The 18,784-nt window shown below is 41.3% G+C and overlaps 1 protein-coding gene across 3 annotated transcripts in view; it reads right to left on the bottom strand.

Moving 5' to 3' along the window:
- Positions 1–2,955: 2,955 nt before the first annotated feature.
- The window catches only part of znf532 (zinc finger protein 532), a 176,946-nt gene continuing 161,117 nt past the window's right edge, over positions 2,956–18,784 (bottom strand). For all 3 annotated transcript variants that reach the window (XM_070867873.1, XM_070867865.1, XM_070867883.1), the window contains 2 exons: positions 7,264–7,411; positions 2,956–4,312 (listed from right to left, as the gene is read on the bottom strand). In XM_070867873.1, coding sequence (XP_070723974.1) covers positions 3,812–4,312; positions 7,264–7,411 — 649 coding nt within the window. In that variant the 3' untranslated portion in view covers positions 2,956–3,811. The remainder of the gene's footprint in view (positions 4,313–7,263; positions 7,412–18,784) is intronic.

Below are 18,784 nucleotides of genomic sequence, written 5' to 3'. Positions count from 1 at the left end.
CATTTATTTAAAAAAAAAATATTGAGGAATATGTTCCAAGTTTTGGCACCTGCCTATTTAAGCATTTCAATTCTACAATTGATAGCAAACAAAATAAAAAAATATAATCTTCGCCTATTGTGCATTAAATCCTCTCGGTTCATAGAATCCAGTTTTACCATCATTCTAGATTTTTTTTTCAAATTAAGGTCCAGTGCAAGACCAGCAGCAATTCCACTCTGACTGCAATGGAAGTAATACTATAGAACCAGAGGTGCCCAGGATAATCAAACTGAAAATATATTCAAGAGAGAGTTAGATATGGCCCTTACGGCTAAAGGGATCAAGGGGTATGGAGAGAAAGTAGGAAAGGGGTACTGAGGGAATGATCAGCCATGATCTTCTTGAATGGTGGTGCAGACTCGAAGGGCCGAATGGCCTACTCCTGCACATATTTTCTTTGTTTCTAAAGCAAGGAATCTGGAAGTCGCAGTTTAAAAAAAATGGGTTTCACAAAATTCAGGTGATTGTGGGACATTGGGCAATACAAGATACTTAGCTTCACAGTTTAATAAAAAATGAAACAGAGCATTATCATTGCTTTCCGGCTGGCTTACTTTCTTGGCCAAACTGCTCTGAACATTCTGGTGTAATAATGCAGTTGTGCAGGGAAGCTTGCAGCAGATGAAAAATCTGGAAATCTCAGTTTCAAAAGAATGGATTTAACCAAATTCATGTGGTTCTGGGGATGTTGCAATCTGCAACACCACAGTCTCTATTATGACTTTACTTTTTCCCTAAATATCTTTGGTGCTTTTTGTTACTGAGCAATTTCAATGCTGGGGCAAGAGACATTTTTCCACCCAGTGCAGTGCCAACCACTCCTGAATTGTAATAGAATGAATTAGATGCAGAATAAGGCTCCCTCTATTTTCTCCAGCTATGTGCTTTTATCCCAACGTCGAGAAGCCTCTCCTATTGTGCTGTTTCCATTTACCACAACCTGGCACTAATTGGCAATCTCGGTCCTCTAATTGAAACTGCCAATTTAATGCCAATTAGTGCCACATCAGAGGCCATGAAGAACTGCATTGGGATTGTGTTAACCTTATTTTACATAGGACTTTTACAACTGGCAAAGAATACTTGCAATCCATCGGTTCAGGCTCCACTTGAACCCAGGTCCCAGGGATGAAAAGGCATGTTGCTAACCCACTGCACCCCATCCCTTCCAGTACCCTAGCACGCTGGGAGAAAACTGTAAATCTGTAGCATCAGGCAAGGTGCTTGTCAGTGCATTCTCTTCCATTTATAAACATTAAACAGCACCCTATAAGGCAAGTTAGCAGCCAATACCCTTTTAAAGTATAGAACTCTATTTCTTGGCTTTTGCAGATAGCTATGCTGTACCAAGAGTCATTAGCCTGTCTCTCACCCACCACCCACCCCATTATAGATTCATCGTGTTCATTGGAAGCTTACAATAGGTTAGACAGAAAAAAAAACTCTTCATGGGACATAGGGTAGTGCTACATTACCATCTCATCAGACCAGAGAAGACATCAGACTCACTTAGAAGCAGTAATTACAATTTGCACCCTGCAGAAATTAGACAAGGTAAAATTTACTGTAGTAAAACAATCTGGTTAGACTTAATGGAAATGTAGTCAGAACCGAAGAGATATTGTTAAAACTTGTTTGTGATTGAAGGAAACCCCAAACTGCACAATAGAAAAAAAATCAAGACAGTAATTAAACATGAAAAAAAATGTTCCATTTCAACGTTAAAAATGAAGGCATTGTATACTTAAATCAACTCTACACCGCTCACCACCAGTAATCTTGGCTTGCACATGTTACTGTGTTCTGAGGGGCCATTGATGACCTTGCAGTCATTTCATTTCCTATTGTCTGTCTAACTTAATTGTTAGAGTAGAACGGCTCTAAACAAAAACACGACTTTGCCAGGCCAGGCTGATTACATTACTTTTCTAGGCCAAGCCAAAAATTCAGGCTTACTGATCAGAGGAGAGAAGCTATCAGAAATATTTCCACCAGCTGTGAAAGCTCAGTCCTGCAGGATGCAAGTGCACACTGAAAAACATGAGTCTGAACTTCAGTATCACAGGTCAGCCCATTCTCTCTTTGTTTTCTTTAACATTTGGCAGTACTTTTTGAGAATCTTGCATTATTGCTTCCTCAAATCACTGACTATTTAAACAAATAGCATTGGCTGTATTTCTGAACTTTCGCCACTGGGTGCCACCATAATACTGCAAGAGCCCCTAGAGGAAGCCAGCAGGTCCTACAACTTTACAGCCTAAAAGCAGAAGTGTTCCAAAATGTTTTATATTTATGGGACATTTGGGTGCATCGCATGGAACCTTGCAGGTCACATAAAAATTTGAATTCATGTTCCCATTAATTTCTATGTACCTCAAACAACTGGGCTGGCTAGATGTTCTGCAATGGTGCTTTCCAGTCTTCTACATTTCTAAGGAAGCTAACAGATCTTGAGTGCTCTGGTTTAGTTAGGATCTATCTGACAATGAGGCAACAGCTCCAAGAACAGCCTTTTTAAGACCTCCAGCTGCATGGGATCCATAGATCATAGTTTGGACACCCTCACCTAATGCAATGTACGCAATCTATCAAATTTCAGAGATATAATTTTCTTCTGGATGACTGAACCGAAAGTAGTTGGTACTGGACCAGTTCAGTTTATGATGTCAGTATGGACCTATCATTGACTTGGTAAGGTGAATGAGCTGCTATAAGAAAACATTAAAGGGCACTAGGGAAGTGGAGTTCCTTAAAGAAAACGAACATAATGCAGGACAACCTATCAAGAAGTGCAATGTTGCTCTGCAAAATTTGTATGGTGGTACCTGTACAGTACTTGAATTTCTACAACTTTCAATAACCCAAATCTGAAATGGCAAGCGGTTTCTGTTCATCAGTTTACAATTGTCCTATTTTTTGCATCAGAAACAAAAAAAAAATCACCTCTCAGACACCCGCTTATTGGCGCACGAGAACACATACTCGCGAACACACACGCGCGTGCACGCGAACACACGCACACTAATTTCTCTCAAAAGATCTTTATTATTAACTGCAAGGAAACTGACACTGGCCGACCTTTCAAAAAATAAATATTAAGTTGCCCACAAACATTCATGGTTTTTAGACTTGAACACAAACACGCACATACCTTATGGGCGTTATTTTCCTGATTTTTTTTCTTTCAATGTATCACAATAACTAATCAATTTACTAAAGTACAATGATGATGCAATACACCTCTCTTTAATTTGGTCCATCAGAAGCAAACTTCCAATTTAAAAAAAGACAGCTTTCAGATAAAACAGCTTAAGGTAAGTAAACAACATTTTAACAAAATCCTGTTCATTGAAATTCAATTCCCCTCTGTTTTTTTAAAATAAGTTCAGTGAATACCATTATGCTTCTCAATGCTGAAAACCAATTCACTACATGGCGACCAAAAGTGAGCATGGTTCGAGGTGATAGGAGAACTTTGTGTTATGTAGCATTAAAAAAATGAAGTAAATATGTCTTGCAACTGTACAAAAAACGTATACTTCTTCAAAGTGTTGAGTTTTCCTTTTAATCAAACTACAGCTTAGAAGTGATGCTGGCCATGACAACAGCTACAGTCTGTACAGGTGAGGTGTTTGAGGGGTTTACGTGACGTTCCATCGAAACAAGTAAAAGCTGCAACAGGGGAGAGTTTGTCCCAACCAAAGCAGTCCCTTCTGCATGAAGTCACCTCTACTGCTTGATAACAATGTCATTTTGTGAGAGCTGCTCCTCATTTTTCTGATGCGCACAGGCGCTTGGACTTTATGAAGGCCATGCCATGTGTCCGCATGTGTGTGTTCAAGGCAGCTTCAGTTTCAAAGGTTTTAGAGCAAACTTTGCACTTTTTGTCCGTCAGCATCATTTCAGCCTGATTGTCCTCCAGACTCATTTTGCTGTCTGCCAAGTTGTCCTCCCTGGCCCCGTTCTGTCTGGCAACTTGCTGGGCATTCTTCATCTTGTGGACAATGAACAAATGCCTGGTTAGAGACTGGAGAGAGGTATAGCAGAGGCCACACTCCCTGCACTGGAAGGTTGAGCCGTCAGTCTTGTGTTGGGGGAGGTGCTCTTGGAACTGAGTCACATTCTCTGTGGTGAAGCCGCACACAGCACATTTATTGAGTTTGATGACATTGATTTTCAGCTTCTTCAAAGGCTGTGTAATGGCTCCTCTGGGCGGAGGCCGAATCTCCACCACTGCGTCCTCCAACTTCCTCTTCGGGGGTATCGGCATCTGCAGGAAACAACAAGGCTCCAAGTAAAATACGCTCGGTCAATCTCAGGGAAACTCCAGTAGCATTACATTTCTTACCATTAAGGGCATCTGAAACTGCATCTCTTCAGAACCCATTACGGACTTTTAAATTGCATTTAATGTCTTGCATATTAGTGATCGATAGGATACAAAATCAAACCAAGTTTAGAGCCTGGCAACGATAATAAGAATATAACCTAATTGAGGGATTCAAATTGTGTCAAATAGTGACAGCAAACTTCTGGTGATTTGCCAATCGGCCGGCAAAATACTGGCCCCGGGTTCAGCCGGGCCACCAACAGGCAGCCTAGCATCCCCTCTTGGGTGCCAGACCGCTGGCCTGGCCGAAACCCTCCCTGATGGCCCAGTGGTCAAAGTTAAAAAATGATCGCATCTCTCCCCTTTAACGGAGGGGTGAGAGCGTGGTGACGCACACGCGTTGTGACGTCACCACGTTGGACAGCCCAACCGACCCATTTTCAGCCAGTCAGCCTGGCTTTGAGTCTAAAGCCCGCCCCCATGATGATCCATTTCCTGCAGGACTTTGAAAAAAATTCAAAATCCTGAAAATGATCTATTCACCGCACCAAGAGTTCCAGCGGTGAGTACCACTTAAAAAACTCAAAAGGTGCGCCAGCTTTCTGGTGCACCTGAATTTCGGTCCCTAGGTACGCAGTCATTTTATTTGTGGATCGGAGGTATTTTCCCCGTGGAAAGCCTCCGACCACAAATTCAGGGCCAGTGTCAATTAAATAAAGAGAAACAGTGTTATTATTACAGACTTTTTACAGATGTTTTAGTATGCAACAGGCAATCTAACTTACTATAAAGTTGATCAATATAAAAAAAAGAAATGTGATGACCTCCTGGGATCCCATTTGGAATTCACTAATTTCTGGGGAACCCTATGCAAACTCTCTGGCCCCAAAATGTGCCTTAATCTCAACATCAAGAAGCTGTATCATTATGACATTTCCATTTCCCACTTCAATTATCCTTATAGTACTCAGCTCTAGATCTCATTAGTCTTGGTCCAAATATGGACAACAGTGGTGAGGTGAGAGTGACTGCCCTTGACATCAAGGCAGAAATTGACCAGAGTGTGGCAACAAGCAGCCCTAATAAAACTGAAGTCAATGGTGATCAGGGGGAAAACTCTCCACCGACTGGAGTCATACCTAGCACAAAGGAAGATGGTTGTGGTTGTTGGATGCCAATCATCTCAGTCCCAGGACATCGCTGCAGGAGTTCCTCAGCGTCCTCGGCCCAACCATCTTCAGCTGCTTCAACAAAGACCTTTCCTCTATAGAGTCAGAATTGGGGCTGTTCACTGATGATGGCACAGTGTTCAGCTTCATTCATAATTCCTCAGATAATGAAGCAGTCTGTGCCCGAATGCAGCAAGATGTAGACAAAATCCAGGCTTGAGCTGATGTGGCAAGTAACATTCGTGCCATATAGATGGTCATTGCCTGACATTTGTATGGCGCGAATGTTACTTGCCACATCAGCTCAAGCCTGGATTTTGCAATGACCATCTCCAACGAGAGAGAGCATAACCACCTCACTTTGACATTAAATGACATTACCATTGCCGAGACCCACACCATCATCATCCTGGTATGTTCACCATTGACCAGAAACTCAACTAGTGCAGCCATATAAATGCTGGACCAACTATCGCAGCCACATAAGTGCTGTGGCTACCAGAGCAGGTCTGAGGCTGGGTATTCTGTGGTGAGTACCTCACCTGCCTACTCCCTAAACCCTCTTCACTACCTGCAAGGTATGTCAGGAAAATAATGAATTACTCTCCACTTAGCTGGATGGATACTCAAGAATATCAACAACATCCAGGACACAGCAGTCCTTTTGTTTGGCACTTCATCCACTAGTTTAAACATCCACCTCCTCGACCACTGGTGTACCGTGGCTACAGTGTGTATTATCTACAAGGCGCACCACTTCTTCGGCAACACCTCCCAAACCCACAGCTTTCACCACTTAGGACACGGGCAAGCATGGCAAGTGCAGAGGAACACCCATCACCTCCACGTTCGCCTGCAATTCACAAAATCATTGCTGAATCTAAATCCTGGAAATCCCCACCCAACAGCATTGTGGAAGCACCCTCACCACATGGACAACAGTGACTCAAGAAGCATCCCACCACCAGCTTCTCAAGGGAAAGTAGGAGTGGACAATAATTGCCAGCCTTGCCAGCGACACCCACATCCCAAAAATGAATTAAAAATATCAAGCCAGGACTGCTGAGTGCTATATTGTGCTGAATGATTGATTGAGAACATGGCTCAAATTCCTTTCATCTAAGCCCTAAATAGTTATCAAGGAGAACTGACATTCAACCAGTCAAACTGGGAACAGATTAGAACATAATGTTCTAACTCACTACACTATTTGTCCTCTGACTTGATGTATGATGACATTCACATAGGAAGATAAATAATGATACCATTACTGCAGGTTTACTGAGGAATAATCTCCAGTTGATTTTTGGAAAATTCTATGTTCACTACATCGCAAAACAACTTTAACTGCTGAACATTTCATTTGTCTTGCTACATACTCAAATCCAAGGCTCAGGGCCTCGGCAGAGGCCAACATTCTTTAATGAAATATTTTCGGATAGTCAGGAAAAAGAAGGAATCTGAACGGTCGATAGAAAGCAGGAGGAAAATTGTTTCTGGAAATTGTAGTTTATACTTTTTAAGTTTTCGTCGTAGTCCCAAAATCACAGGACTTCCAGCAAGGAATCTCATTTGACAGGACTGCAGAGCACACAAATCCAAATTAGGAATGGAATCTCGCAATTTTAGGGCTTATAGCTTTTCAGGAATAATTACAGGGAAAACATACTTTGGACCCCCCCGCCCACCCTATCATCTGTGTCCCAATGCATAATTACTCACCTTCTTCTCTTCTTTCTGTGGGGTTTCTACTATAGTTGTTGACTCTGTCATTTGTGACACGTCAGGATTTTTAATGCCATGCATGAGTCGAATGTGTTTCTCTAGCATAAACCGTTTGGTGAATGTACGTTTCGAATCTGGGCAGTTCCTGGAAATAAACAGACATGGACACATAAGCAAGATGTATAGTGCATGGACTCAACCAACTATTGCCTCATAACTGGCATGTTCAATTTCTATACAGATAACTGAACAAATTGTCCTCATTAACCATTTGCGTTGTGGTTATTCCAACTTGATATTTTGGCCAGATAACAAGCAGTTTTGAGCACTTGATCATCAGAATATTACGGCCCTTGAGTGGGTATAGACAGAAACACGATAATTCAGCTTATCAAGAAATTAAGAAGCTTGGCTTGTGTCCTTTCAAGAAGAGCAGACTTCAAGATGATATAACGAAGTATTCAAGATTATGAAGAGATTTGACAAAATTTATAAAGACAAATTGTTCACTGTGGTGACGAATTCAAATAGCAAGAACCCAAGTTAAAAATTAGGAAGTTAGGAGCAAGGTCACTTTTTCACCCGAAGGGTGACAGAATTGTGCAATAAGTTTTAAGGGAAGACCACTGAAGCAGATGAGATAAGCATGTTCAAGATACAGTCTGATGCTTTCCTGGAGAGAAAAGGAATGGAGGAGTATTGAAAGGGCTTGAAATCAGATAGGGGTGGGGGGGCAATTTTAACCCTACTCGCTCAGCAGAAACCTGGCAGGTGGGCAGTTACAATCGTCTGGCTCTTATCTGTCCGAATGCCGCTATGATTGCAACATCTGCAATTTTAACTTGCTCTCCTGAGCAGGCAGCAAGGACTCGCAACCAGAACCAACGGGGACCTTCTTTACATATGCATGTTGCAGCCCGATGACCACATTGAGACCTGACTGTAATTTTAACTCAGGCCTGAGCTGGGAATCCACCTGGAGTTAAAATCAGGGCTTAACTTTACCATTCACATCCAACATTATGCCCTTGACCTTTGCTATCGCGTATGGTCTCGCCATCTCTAGGATTACATCATTTCATCTCTTTCACCACTCACATTGCTGTGCCTACTCAACCACCGACCACCCCCCCACTCTCCAACTCCCTGTAAAATGGTCCCGAGCTCCTTCACCAGAACCCTTTCTGACTCATAACTCTCCCTCCACTAACTTGGCACTCATCCTGACATTGGTATAGCCATTAATCTGTTCAATAATAATCTTGCCTCTGCTTTCAATGCTCTTGACCCCATCAAAGATTTTGAATGGTCCAACAGCCGCATTCTCCTGTATAATTGCCACATTTATGTTCTCAAGTCCAAAGGCCATAGACTAGCACACTTAGCTTACAAACAGTTTTGGTGTCCACTCCAGATCTGCTTGACGATCTCAAACAGGATTGCCTCGCCCTCTCTGAAGCCCTCCCTCACTCCCTCGCATTACTCCAGGGTTATTCTGGAAGGAAAGGACAACCGCAAACTCATCTTTTCCACCATGAACCATATTTTCCAGCATCCATTCCCACCTCTGATGCTATGTGCGAGGACCTCAGGGAACTTCTTAGTTTCCAAAGTCAAGACCATCGACTCAGTTCGCTCTTCTCTACCATTTACATTTGCAGCACGCCCCATTGATGTTAATTTATCATCACACGCAAAAGCTCCTATGTGAAGCTAGCAAGTGGCTGGGAAGAGCCATTTTTGGAAAAATTGGATTTTTGAGTGACTCGGACAGGAACAGAGTTTGTGGCTGGAGCCAACAACAGATTCGGTTTTCGAATGTTCAGTTGGAGAAGTTGAAAAATAAATCCACCAATTCTCTACATGGCTGGAGTCATTTTGAGCAGCTCCCACCAGCTCCTGCACACCTTGGATTCCAATGTTATTAACCTTTCTGTTTGCTCACCCATCTGAACATAGTGAAATGCAAACTCAGCATGCTTTAAATCTGACCTGAGTTTCAAAGCAAACATTCAGCCCATTACCAAGACCACCTTTCTCAACCTCTGGAACACTCGCCGCTTAGATCCCTACACTGCTGCTGAAATACTCAACCACACTTTCATCACCATGAATATATAGATTCCTGTCATTCTCTCCTTGTTAGCCTCCCTAGCTCCATCCTCTATGATCTTGAAATTGACCAGAACACTGCAGTTCCCACACAAGGTCATGCACACCCATCAGCTCTGCCGTCGCCATGCTGCATTGGTTCTCTTTGCTTCATGATCCTTATCCTTATCTTGAAATTCCGTCATGACCTTGCTCTATCCTGTTCAGTTCTTTCTTTTCCCAGCTTTTACCCTCTGCTATTCTGACTCTGGTTCACTATTTCTTCACCGCTCCCTGCACTCCGCCATCAAAGATCTTTTAATCACCGTGCCCTACCTTCTGGAACAATTTCACCTTCCTACCTTTCTATGCTTTCAAAAGCTCCTGAAGACTTTTTCTCTGACTATGCTTTTGGTCATTACCTCTAAATCTCACTTCCTACTTAGTGTCCACCTTCTCTCATTCAGTAATGAGAGACATTTCTTTATGCATTTAGTACCTAATGCGAGTTGTTGAAGATGACCTATTTTCAGTCATTCCAATAGCAATAAGTGCCAAGAAAAATCCTCCTAGGATGAGATTGCAATCTCTTCTGGGTCACTTGGAGATTTGATAAGGAGAGCCAAGATGATTCTCCAGAAGAACAGAAAATCAGAAGGACAATAAATGTGTAAATGCAGTAGCTGATTCAGAACAGCATCATCAGAAGTAAGACATTTACCCATTGCTTATCAAGGAGTCGTGAAAGGAAGTGTCAGAACGAAACATGCAAAACCCCATTTTATGGCTCGATCTGTCCCTCTCATTTCCCTTTCGTTATAGTTGTTATAAAATTGCAGAGATGTTGCTGCCTAAATTATATTCAAGAAAAATGTGTATTTACTGAATAATAAGCAGTCTTTTAGTTTTCACAGGGTTTGAAGAATATGTGATGACCTGTAAACTGTGAAATACAGTGGAGTCTTAATGTCACACCTAACCTGCCTAAAATCTATCACTCTACGTTGACCAACACAGTGTGCGGCAGCAGGAAAGACAGCAAATCGGATATTAGGTTGCATAACCAGAGGAATTAAGGACAACTCCCAGGAAGATATTCTGAATGAGCACAGCACACTAGCCCAGTATCAGCTGAAGCACTGTGTACTATTCTAGTCACCATATTATTAAGAAAGACATCCAGGCATTGAAAGGGTGCAGCAAAAGGCAAATTGCTATCTGGGATAGCTGGGATTAAGCACCTGGATTATGAGGAAAGGCTGCAGAAGCTGGGAATGTTTACACTGGAGGAGAGAAGACTTAGGGGTGATCCTATTGAAGTATTCAAGATTCTAAAGGATATAAGCAAGATAAATGTCTATAAGAGGGCAAATCTTCCAGTGAAGAGGGAGGATTTAACTACTTTTCACAGAGTGGTGAATACATGGAATGTACTGTCAAGAGAGGCAGTAGGGAGGATGTATCAGCATATTCAAAGCAGAATTGAAACAGTACCTTGACAAATATTTGATAGGAATACAAGCGGTATTTGCTGGTCTAGCTTTTACGACTGTAACTCTCAAGGTGACCCATCAGTATTACAATGGGAAAACTTTGGCTAGTATTTCCTTGACGACAGAACTGTTGCGATGTCCTTGCAAACTACCGCCCCATCTCCAACCTCCCTTTCCTCTCAAAAGTTCTTGAACGTATTGTCGCCTCCCAAATCCATGCCCACCTTTTCCACAATTCCATGTTGTATCCCTCCATTCAGGTTTCCGCCCCGTCACGTTACTGAAACAGCCCTCTTCAATGACACAAATGACATTCTATATCACTGTGCTCCTAATTGTCCTCCTTCAATGCCTCTCCTCTGTTGTCCAGTTGGGTGGAACTGCCCTTGCCTGGTTCTACTCTTACCTATCCAAATGTAGCCAGAGAATCACCTGCAATGGTTTCTCGTCCTACTCTCGCAACGTTACCGCTGGAGTCCCTCCAAAGATCTATCCTTGTCCCCCTTCTATTTCTCAACTATGTGCTGCCCCTCGGCGACATCATCCATAAACACAACATCCACATGTACACTCAGCTCTAACTCGCCACTACCTCTCTTGTCCCCTCCATTGTCTCTGATTTGTCACACTGCTTGTCCGACATTCAGTATTGGATGAGCAGAAATCTTCTCCAACTCAAAGCCATTGTCTTTGGTCCCCACCACAAACTCCATTACCTGACCACCGTTTTCATTCCTCTCCCGGCAATTGCCCGAGACTGAGTCAGATCATTCGCAATCTTGCTGTTGCCTTTGATCCCAAAATAAGATTCCGACCACATATTCACTCCATCATCAGGACTGCTTACTTCCACCTCCATAACATCGCCCGACTCCAACCCTGCTTCAGCTGCTCTACAGCTGAAACTATCATCCATGCCTTTGTTACCTCTAGACTTTACTATTCCAATGCTCTCCTGGCTAGCCTCCGTCTTACATAAACTTGTGCTGATCCAAAACTCTGCTGTCTGTATCTTAACTCGCTCCAATCTCGTTCATCCATCACCGCTGTGCTCGCTGACCTACACTGGCTCCCAGACCGACAATGCCTCAATTTTAAAATCCTCATCCTTGTTTTCAAATCCCTCCATTGCCTCAGCTATCCCTCTCTCTGTAACCTCCTCTAGCCCTAAAAGACTTTGAGATCCGATTTTAATTGCTCCACCATTGGCAGCCAATGCTTTAAGCTGCTTGGTCCTAAGCTCTGGAATTCCCTCCCTAAACCTCTCTGCTTCTCTACCTCTCTACCCTCTTTAAGATACACCTTAAAACCACTTTGACCAAGTGTTTGGTCAACTGATGCTGCCTGACACACTGAGATTTCCAGCATTTTCTGTTTTTATTTCAGATTCCAGCATCCGCAGTAATTTGCTTTTATGTTTGGTCATCTTTCCTGATATCTCCTTCTGTGGCTCAGTGTCAACATTCCTATTGATAATGCTCTTGTTAAGTGCCTTGGGTCATTTTTCTACATTAAAGGCACTATATTAATGCAAGTTGTTGTTGTTGAACTACAATGGTCCTACAATATATTCCTATGGCCATGGAGCACTGACACAATCCTATTGATTGTAGATTGGACAGCAAGAGGTCAGAGCATGGAACATACACGTTATTGTCGAACAAGCCTGGTTTGGATATAATCCATTTGTGAGGCTTGACTCAAATTGAATTTATTGATAGACAGTGAAAAACTGATGAAAACCAAAATTTTTTTATTTTATATTATTCCACAGCCAAAATAGTTTGGGCAACCAGGAATAGCCCATTCTCTAATGGAACAAAGGCAGATGCTTCTCTATCATGTTTAACACAAGGAATAACCATTCAAAGGCAACTAGACCATTCTACAATAAACTCATTCACAAACTGAGACAAGAGCTCTTTTTTACTGCCAAAAGATTGTAAGCAGAGCAGGAGTAGGCCATTTGGCCCCTCGAGCCTGCTCCGCCATTCAATAAGATCATGGCTGATCTGATCATGGGATCAGCTCCACTTCCTTGCCCGCTCCCCATAACCCTTTACTCCCTTATCGCTCAAAAATCTGTCTATTTCTGTCTTAAATATATTCAATGAGCCAGCCTCCACAGCTCTCTGGGGCAGAGAATTCCACAGATTTACAACCCTCCGAGAGAAGAAATTCCTCCCCATCTCTGTTTTAAATGGGCAAGCCCTTATTCTGAAACTATACCCCCTAGTTCTAGATTCTATCCTGAGTGGAAACATCCTCTCTGCTTCTACCTTGTCGAGCCCCCTCATTATCTTATATGTTTCAATTAGATCACCTCTCATTCTTCTGAACTCCAATGAGTATAGGTCCAACCTACTCAACCTTTCCTCATCAGACAACCCCTTCATCTCCGGAATCAACCTAGTGAACCTTCTCTGAACAGCCTCCAATGCAAGTATATCCTTCCTTAAATACAGAGACCAAAACTGTATGAGTACTCTAGGTGTGGCCTCACCAATACCCTGTACAGTTGTATCAGCACTTCTCTGCTTTTATACTCTATCCCCCTTGCAATAAAGGCCAACATTCCATTTGCCTTCCTGATTACTTGCTGTACCTGCATACGAACTTTTTGTGTTTCATGCACAAGGACCTCCCGATCCCTCTGTTCTGCAGCATTTTGTAATTTTTCTCCATCTGAATAATAATTTGCTTTTAAAAAAAAATCTGCCAAAGTGGATAACCTCATACTTTCCCACATTATACTCCATCTGCCATATTTTGCCCACTCACTTAGCCTGTCTATATCGCTTTGCAGATTTTTTGTGTCCTTCTCACAATTTGCTTTCCCACCCATCTTTGTATCAACAGCAAACTTGGCTACACTACACTCGGTCCCTTCATCCAAATCAATATAGATTATAAATATCTTTGCATTTTACTCAATATAGATCATCTAGATTGCAAAGTAAACTTTTAAGTGTCGTTAAACTATGTGCACTAAGTGTTGGACATTTTACTTGGATCCAGTGTAATTTTAACAGCTGTATATAAACTTAACTGTGGGGATGTGTGTGTGTGTGTGTGTGCGTGCGTATGTATGTAAGTGTGTGCACGTGGTGGAGGGGTGAATCTTATCTAATTCAATGTCTTGCTCTGGACAATACAACACATCTCAGGTGGGGGTGAAGTGGTATCCACCACTGAATTTTCTCCCGTCAGCAGCCATGGCCCTTGGATATGAAGATGTATGGATCGACAATCCTTTGCGGTCTAATTCCATTGCAACCAATTACCATAATGCTTTCTACGTCATGCCAATGGTCAAAACAGCCTAAATACCAGTTTAATAGAAATAGAAAATGGATCTTCTACAACCGACCCAGAGAAAATACTGAAAATAACTTCCATTTGTCCAGCACAAAATCGTCCTTACCTAGAGGTGAATAGCAATGAATGTGCTGATATGGTCATCAAATCTAATTAGTGGATCTGCTGTCTATGTCAACAACATTTCCATTTTCCTAGTGAAAAAACATTGCTTTACCCAGAGGTGAGCAGCATTTATTGTGATGATAGTGTCATCAAATCTAATTAGTGAGACTGCTGTCTATGTCAACAAACCTCTAAAAGGTTAGAGGCCATCAGTGGTCATGCTCCTGCTCTGTTCGTGCTGAGTTTTAATGAGATCATAATTTTACCTTAAGGACAATTACACTCTTGCTAAACTTTGGTGAGAATGTGATGCCTGAAAAAAAAATGAAACTTTCAACCTTTGTCAATATTTGAGCGTGATTTACACTGGCATTGTGCAGCTCATTTGGAGTGCAACAGAACCAAAAATAAAAACACACATGCAATTCAAATTCTGATTACATTTCTGGCAAATGACTACTACAGTTGCACTGCACCATCTTCCGAACACAGTACACTGGCCCTTCAACACATTGTGCCAGGGAGAGGCACAAAGCAGCACTGAGTGCATTTTCCCCATTTCTTTAGATGAGGAGAGTAATATAAATAAAAGTTACCGTGAGCCAGTCGTACACAATGCACATTGAAAAAAACCCAACATTTTCAGAAACTTGGAAGCAATGTCTATCCAACCCTTTTAAATAGGAAATGATGAGGAGAATGAGGAAAGAAGTTATTCAAAGGAGCAACAATAAATTTATTGTTAAATGGTGGCAAAAAACAAGAATGTGGTCAGGACTTGAGGACATTAATAGAGGGAGTCCATGATAGTGAAAATCACACATGGGCTATTGGAAAGAGTGGACTCAATCAGTTAAATGGTATTTCTTCATTAATACTTTATGTTGAGGTGAATAGCATAGTAAATCAAATATGCGCAAACCAGGTACTTAAATGTAGCATGAAATATTGAGAGCCAGTGTTCACCAGCCTTGTAACTGAGATCCTTATAATGAACACTGAGCAGCTGGTGAAGAGTGACATACATTCCTCTGTTGTCAAGTATTGATAGCTCATGTTCCCGCTGAGACAGCCAAATGTCAATATGCAGACTTCTGATATATAACCAACTTAATATAATGGGAAACGGATCATGGCTGGAATGTTGTACAAATTAAATTACCAGCATGTAATGATTTTACTTTCAAGTAGAATTGATTTAGAAGACAGTTCTATTAATCTTGTGCAATTATGCAGGACCAACTGTTCTCAAGGCAAGCTTTGTATAGTGGGCCATTCAATGGTATCTAATCAGCTTACAAATTATTTAGTAGATTAGGAGAGATTTAAATTATGGTGCACTTGCATTGGAAGGGAAAGGTCTAAGGAGAATTAATAAAAGTTTAAAAAATAATAAAGGTTGTTGATAGTGAATAGGAAAGACCATTTCCTCTGGTTGGCACCTCAGAGATGAGGAGTAATCAATTTAACACTTTCACTGGGAGTGAAGAGCGAGGTTAGGAAAACTTTCTTCACACAGCCAGAGGGTTGTTGCAGCATTGGATGCTTTGCCACCTTAAGTAGTTGAAGCAGAGACCATGCTCCGCCACAGGTAGTTGTTGAAGCACAGATCATTCAATCCAACAATGGAAAAGTTGATAATTATTTGAAGCAGAGGAAGATGCAGGGCTACGGGCAGAGTGTGAGGCAGTGGCATTAGCAAAGAGCCAACATAGACACGATGGCCTTCTGTGCTGTTAACTTCTATGGCTCGATCATTCGATAAACAAATATGGAGAGGGCATAATGGATTGAAGTTTCCACTAGGTTGCGTTGTTCCTTTCAGCGCAATTCGCCTCAGAATCAGTCAAACCAGCCCAAAGGATCGCGGAATTTCAAGCGCAAATCGAGTTTTCTCCATCCTTTGTGCTAGGTTAAAAAACATTGCGCGAGAAGCAGGCCCTGCCCACAAAACTGGCCACACCCCCAGATCAAATTAATTACCATTGCCAGCTTCCACTATTTGCACTCGCTTGCAGGCCTTCGAGGAGGCTCTTAAAATTAAGCTGTTTATTTTTGGGCGCAAAGACATTAATATACACCTCATAAAAGCTTTTGAATATAATCTTTTTTAAATTTACTAAGAAACTGATTACTGTACACCAATATAACTAGCAAATGATTCTGTATTTTATTTGCCATTTTCAGTTATTAAAAATTGGGTTACTAATGAGTGTAGAGTAGACACTGATTAAAAATGCTTATTTTTTGTGATAAACCCATTTTCAGTTGTATTAATCAAAGTACATCAAGTAATCACTCTTAAATATATCAAGGAATATTTTTAAAGCAAAAAATGTTTTTTTTTTAATTACTTTCTAAAACACTGCCCAATTATAAGAACTAAGAATTAGGAGCAGGAATGGCCCAAGAGATTGCGCTGAATTGTGGCTAATTTTGCTTTTGGTGTTATGGAAATAGCTCCTGGATCCAGCAGTCCTCGCCTTCCATTAGCTGGCTGGTTTAATGAGGCCTGCCAAACCCGACTTACCACTGTTAAATTTAAAATGGTGGTTAAATCTGAGGCATGCCAGCCTCATTATAATATTTAAAGGAGCAACCTGCCTCCTGGGAGTGGATGGCTGCCCAGCCCGGCCTGGCCCCATCGCCATTAAAAAAGGAAGTGGGCAAGTTGGAGGTGGGTTCTGGTTGGGATTCAGGTTTCTAACACTTCAACTTCCCACCTGACCCCAACCCATCTGTTTTTTGGGGTCAAAATTACCCAATACGAGTCAATTGAAAGTAGATTATGATATAAAAGAACAGAAGCAAATATGCTTTTGCACCAAATCAAACCTCAGATCTTACAGAAATAAACAGCTGACTGCCACTGTGGGAAGATACTGAGTGGAGAGCGCAGAGAGAGTGATTAACCTTCTTGGGCTGTTTCCATGGACTTTCTTAGTGGTCAGTTACAGATTGCCTGATTTCGGCAATCACTACTTGGGCGAAAATAAAAAGTTCGGAGCCTCAACCCCACGCCCTGCCCCCAGCCAACAAACAGATGGCAGGTAAAGGTTAACTTATAATAAACTGTAGATAAATCAACACGACACACTGCCCAGCAGTGGCGTGCTGAAAAGTAGGTGGCTTGCTTCAATACTGTTCATTTACAAGCTTGAAAATAGAAGGGCTGCTTTAATAAATGTGTTCAGTCGTGTTTTCGCATCTTCAGAAATTGTACAATAAGATAAAATGGAAAATATGGAAAACTGGTAGCTCACAGGAAAATTAAAAATACAGAACCCCCCCCCTAAAAAAAAGAAAGTCAGACCAGGATTTGCTGAAGCTCTAGAAAAGTAAAATTGTATTTTCTTAATGCACATCAGTAAGAACACCTACCCTCTTGGTGACGTTGAAATTGTACACGTATAAGGAAAATGTACCAGACTAAAATCTGCACTGTACATGATAAGAGCTAAGAGCTTATTTCATGTTTATTACAGATCGCAATTTGTTTGGACACAATGCAACTGACCTCATCATTCACTTTCATCTGTGCTTTGACATGATCACATTACCTTCCTCCTTCCATATGTTGCAGTTTTTCATGAGGTAAAAAAGAGATTCGAACAGCAAAGATTTACAGGTTTCGGGAAGTGACCTGAACTAGGATCACAATGTTGGCAGGGTTGCTGCAGCAGGCATTTGAATATTGGAAATTTTGTGAATTGCAATTTGCTAAGTCATACCTAGTTCAATTTCTGCAAGTTCCGTACCTCTAGCAACCTCGAGGGTCACATCCATAAGATTACTGTACTTCCTCCAGTCGCCCTAACTGCACTCTGCTGTCCAAGAAAAAAAATCTAACTAAGATGTATTAAAAATCTTGCACATAACACACAGATCCTGTTTGTCATACTTATGCCATCACACTTTGTGGATTGTAAACAGCAGCAAATCAGAACGGAAGAGGTGGGGTAAGGGACCAAAAGTGAATCAAAAGCAAGCTCAGCAATGCAAAATTGATGATAAGAAACTACTAAGGACTATGAAGACAACTAATCCTGAATAACCAGTCAGATGAATCTACATATCATAATGAAAACAAAATTAAAATGGGTGAACCAATCAAATTACTCAAAATCCTTTTTCTTGAATTGAGCCATTTTTTCATCAGCAACTGAAATTTCTAATGTCTAAAGTGGATTTTAAATAAGTAAATAAATAATAAAAATATTACATATTTGGCAACATGATTAAATTTACATCTTTTTACTTGAAAACCTTAGCCTCTCCCAAAAGTTTGTGTTTGGACTTGATATTTTTGCCCACTGATTCAGTATCTGGAGGCAGAAATTGCAGTCTGCACATGTTCAATGTGCATTAGTAGTATTTAGTTAGCCCAACTGACAAAGTACATCTCAGCTTCGAACAATATCTTTTTGATTAATTTTGTAATTCTTTGGTGGAAAGCTAGAGCAAAAATTTCAAAAGTTCCTTCAGATAAAGTTTGTACTGAGTGAATTTTC

Source organism: Pristiophorus japonicus, chromosome 2 (assembly GCF_044704955.1).
Source record: "Pristiophorus japonicus isolate sPriJap1 chromosome 2, sPriJap1.hap1, whole genome shotgun sequence".
NCBI classification, from domain to species: Eukaryota; Metazoa; Chordata; class Chondrichthyes; family Pristiophoridae; genus Pristiophorus; species Pristiophorus japonicus.
The sequence above is the reverse complement of the archived record's forward strand: the minus strand, read 5'-3'. Positions and strand labels throughout refer to the sequence as shown.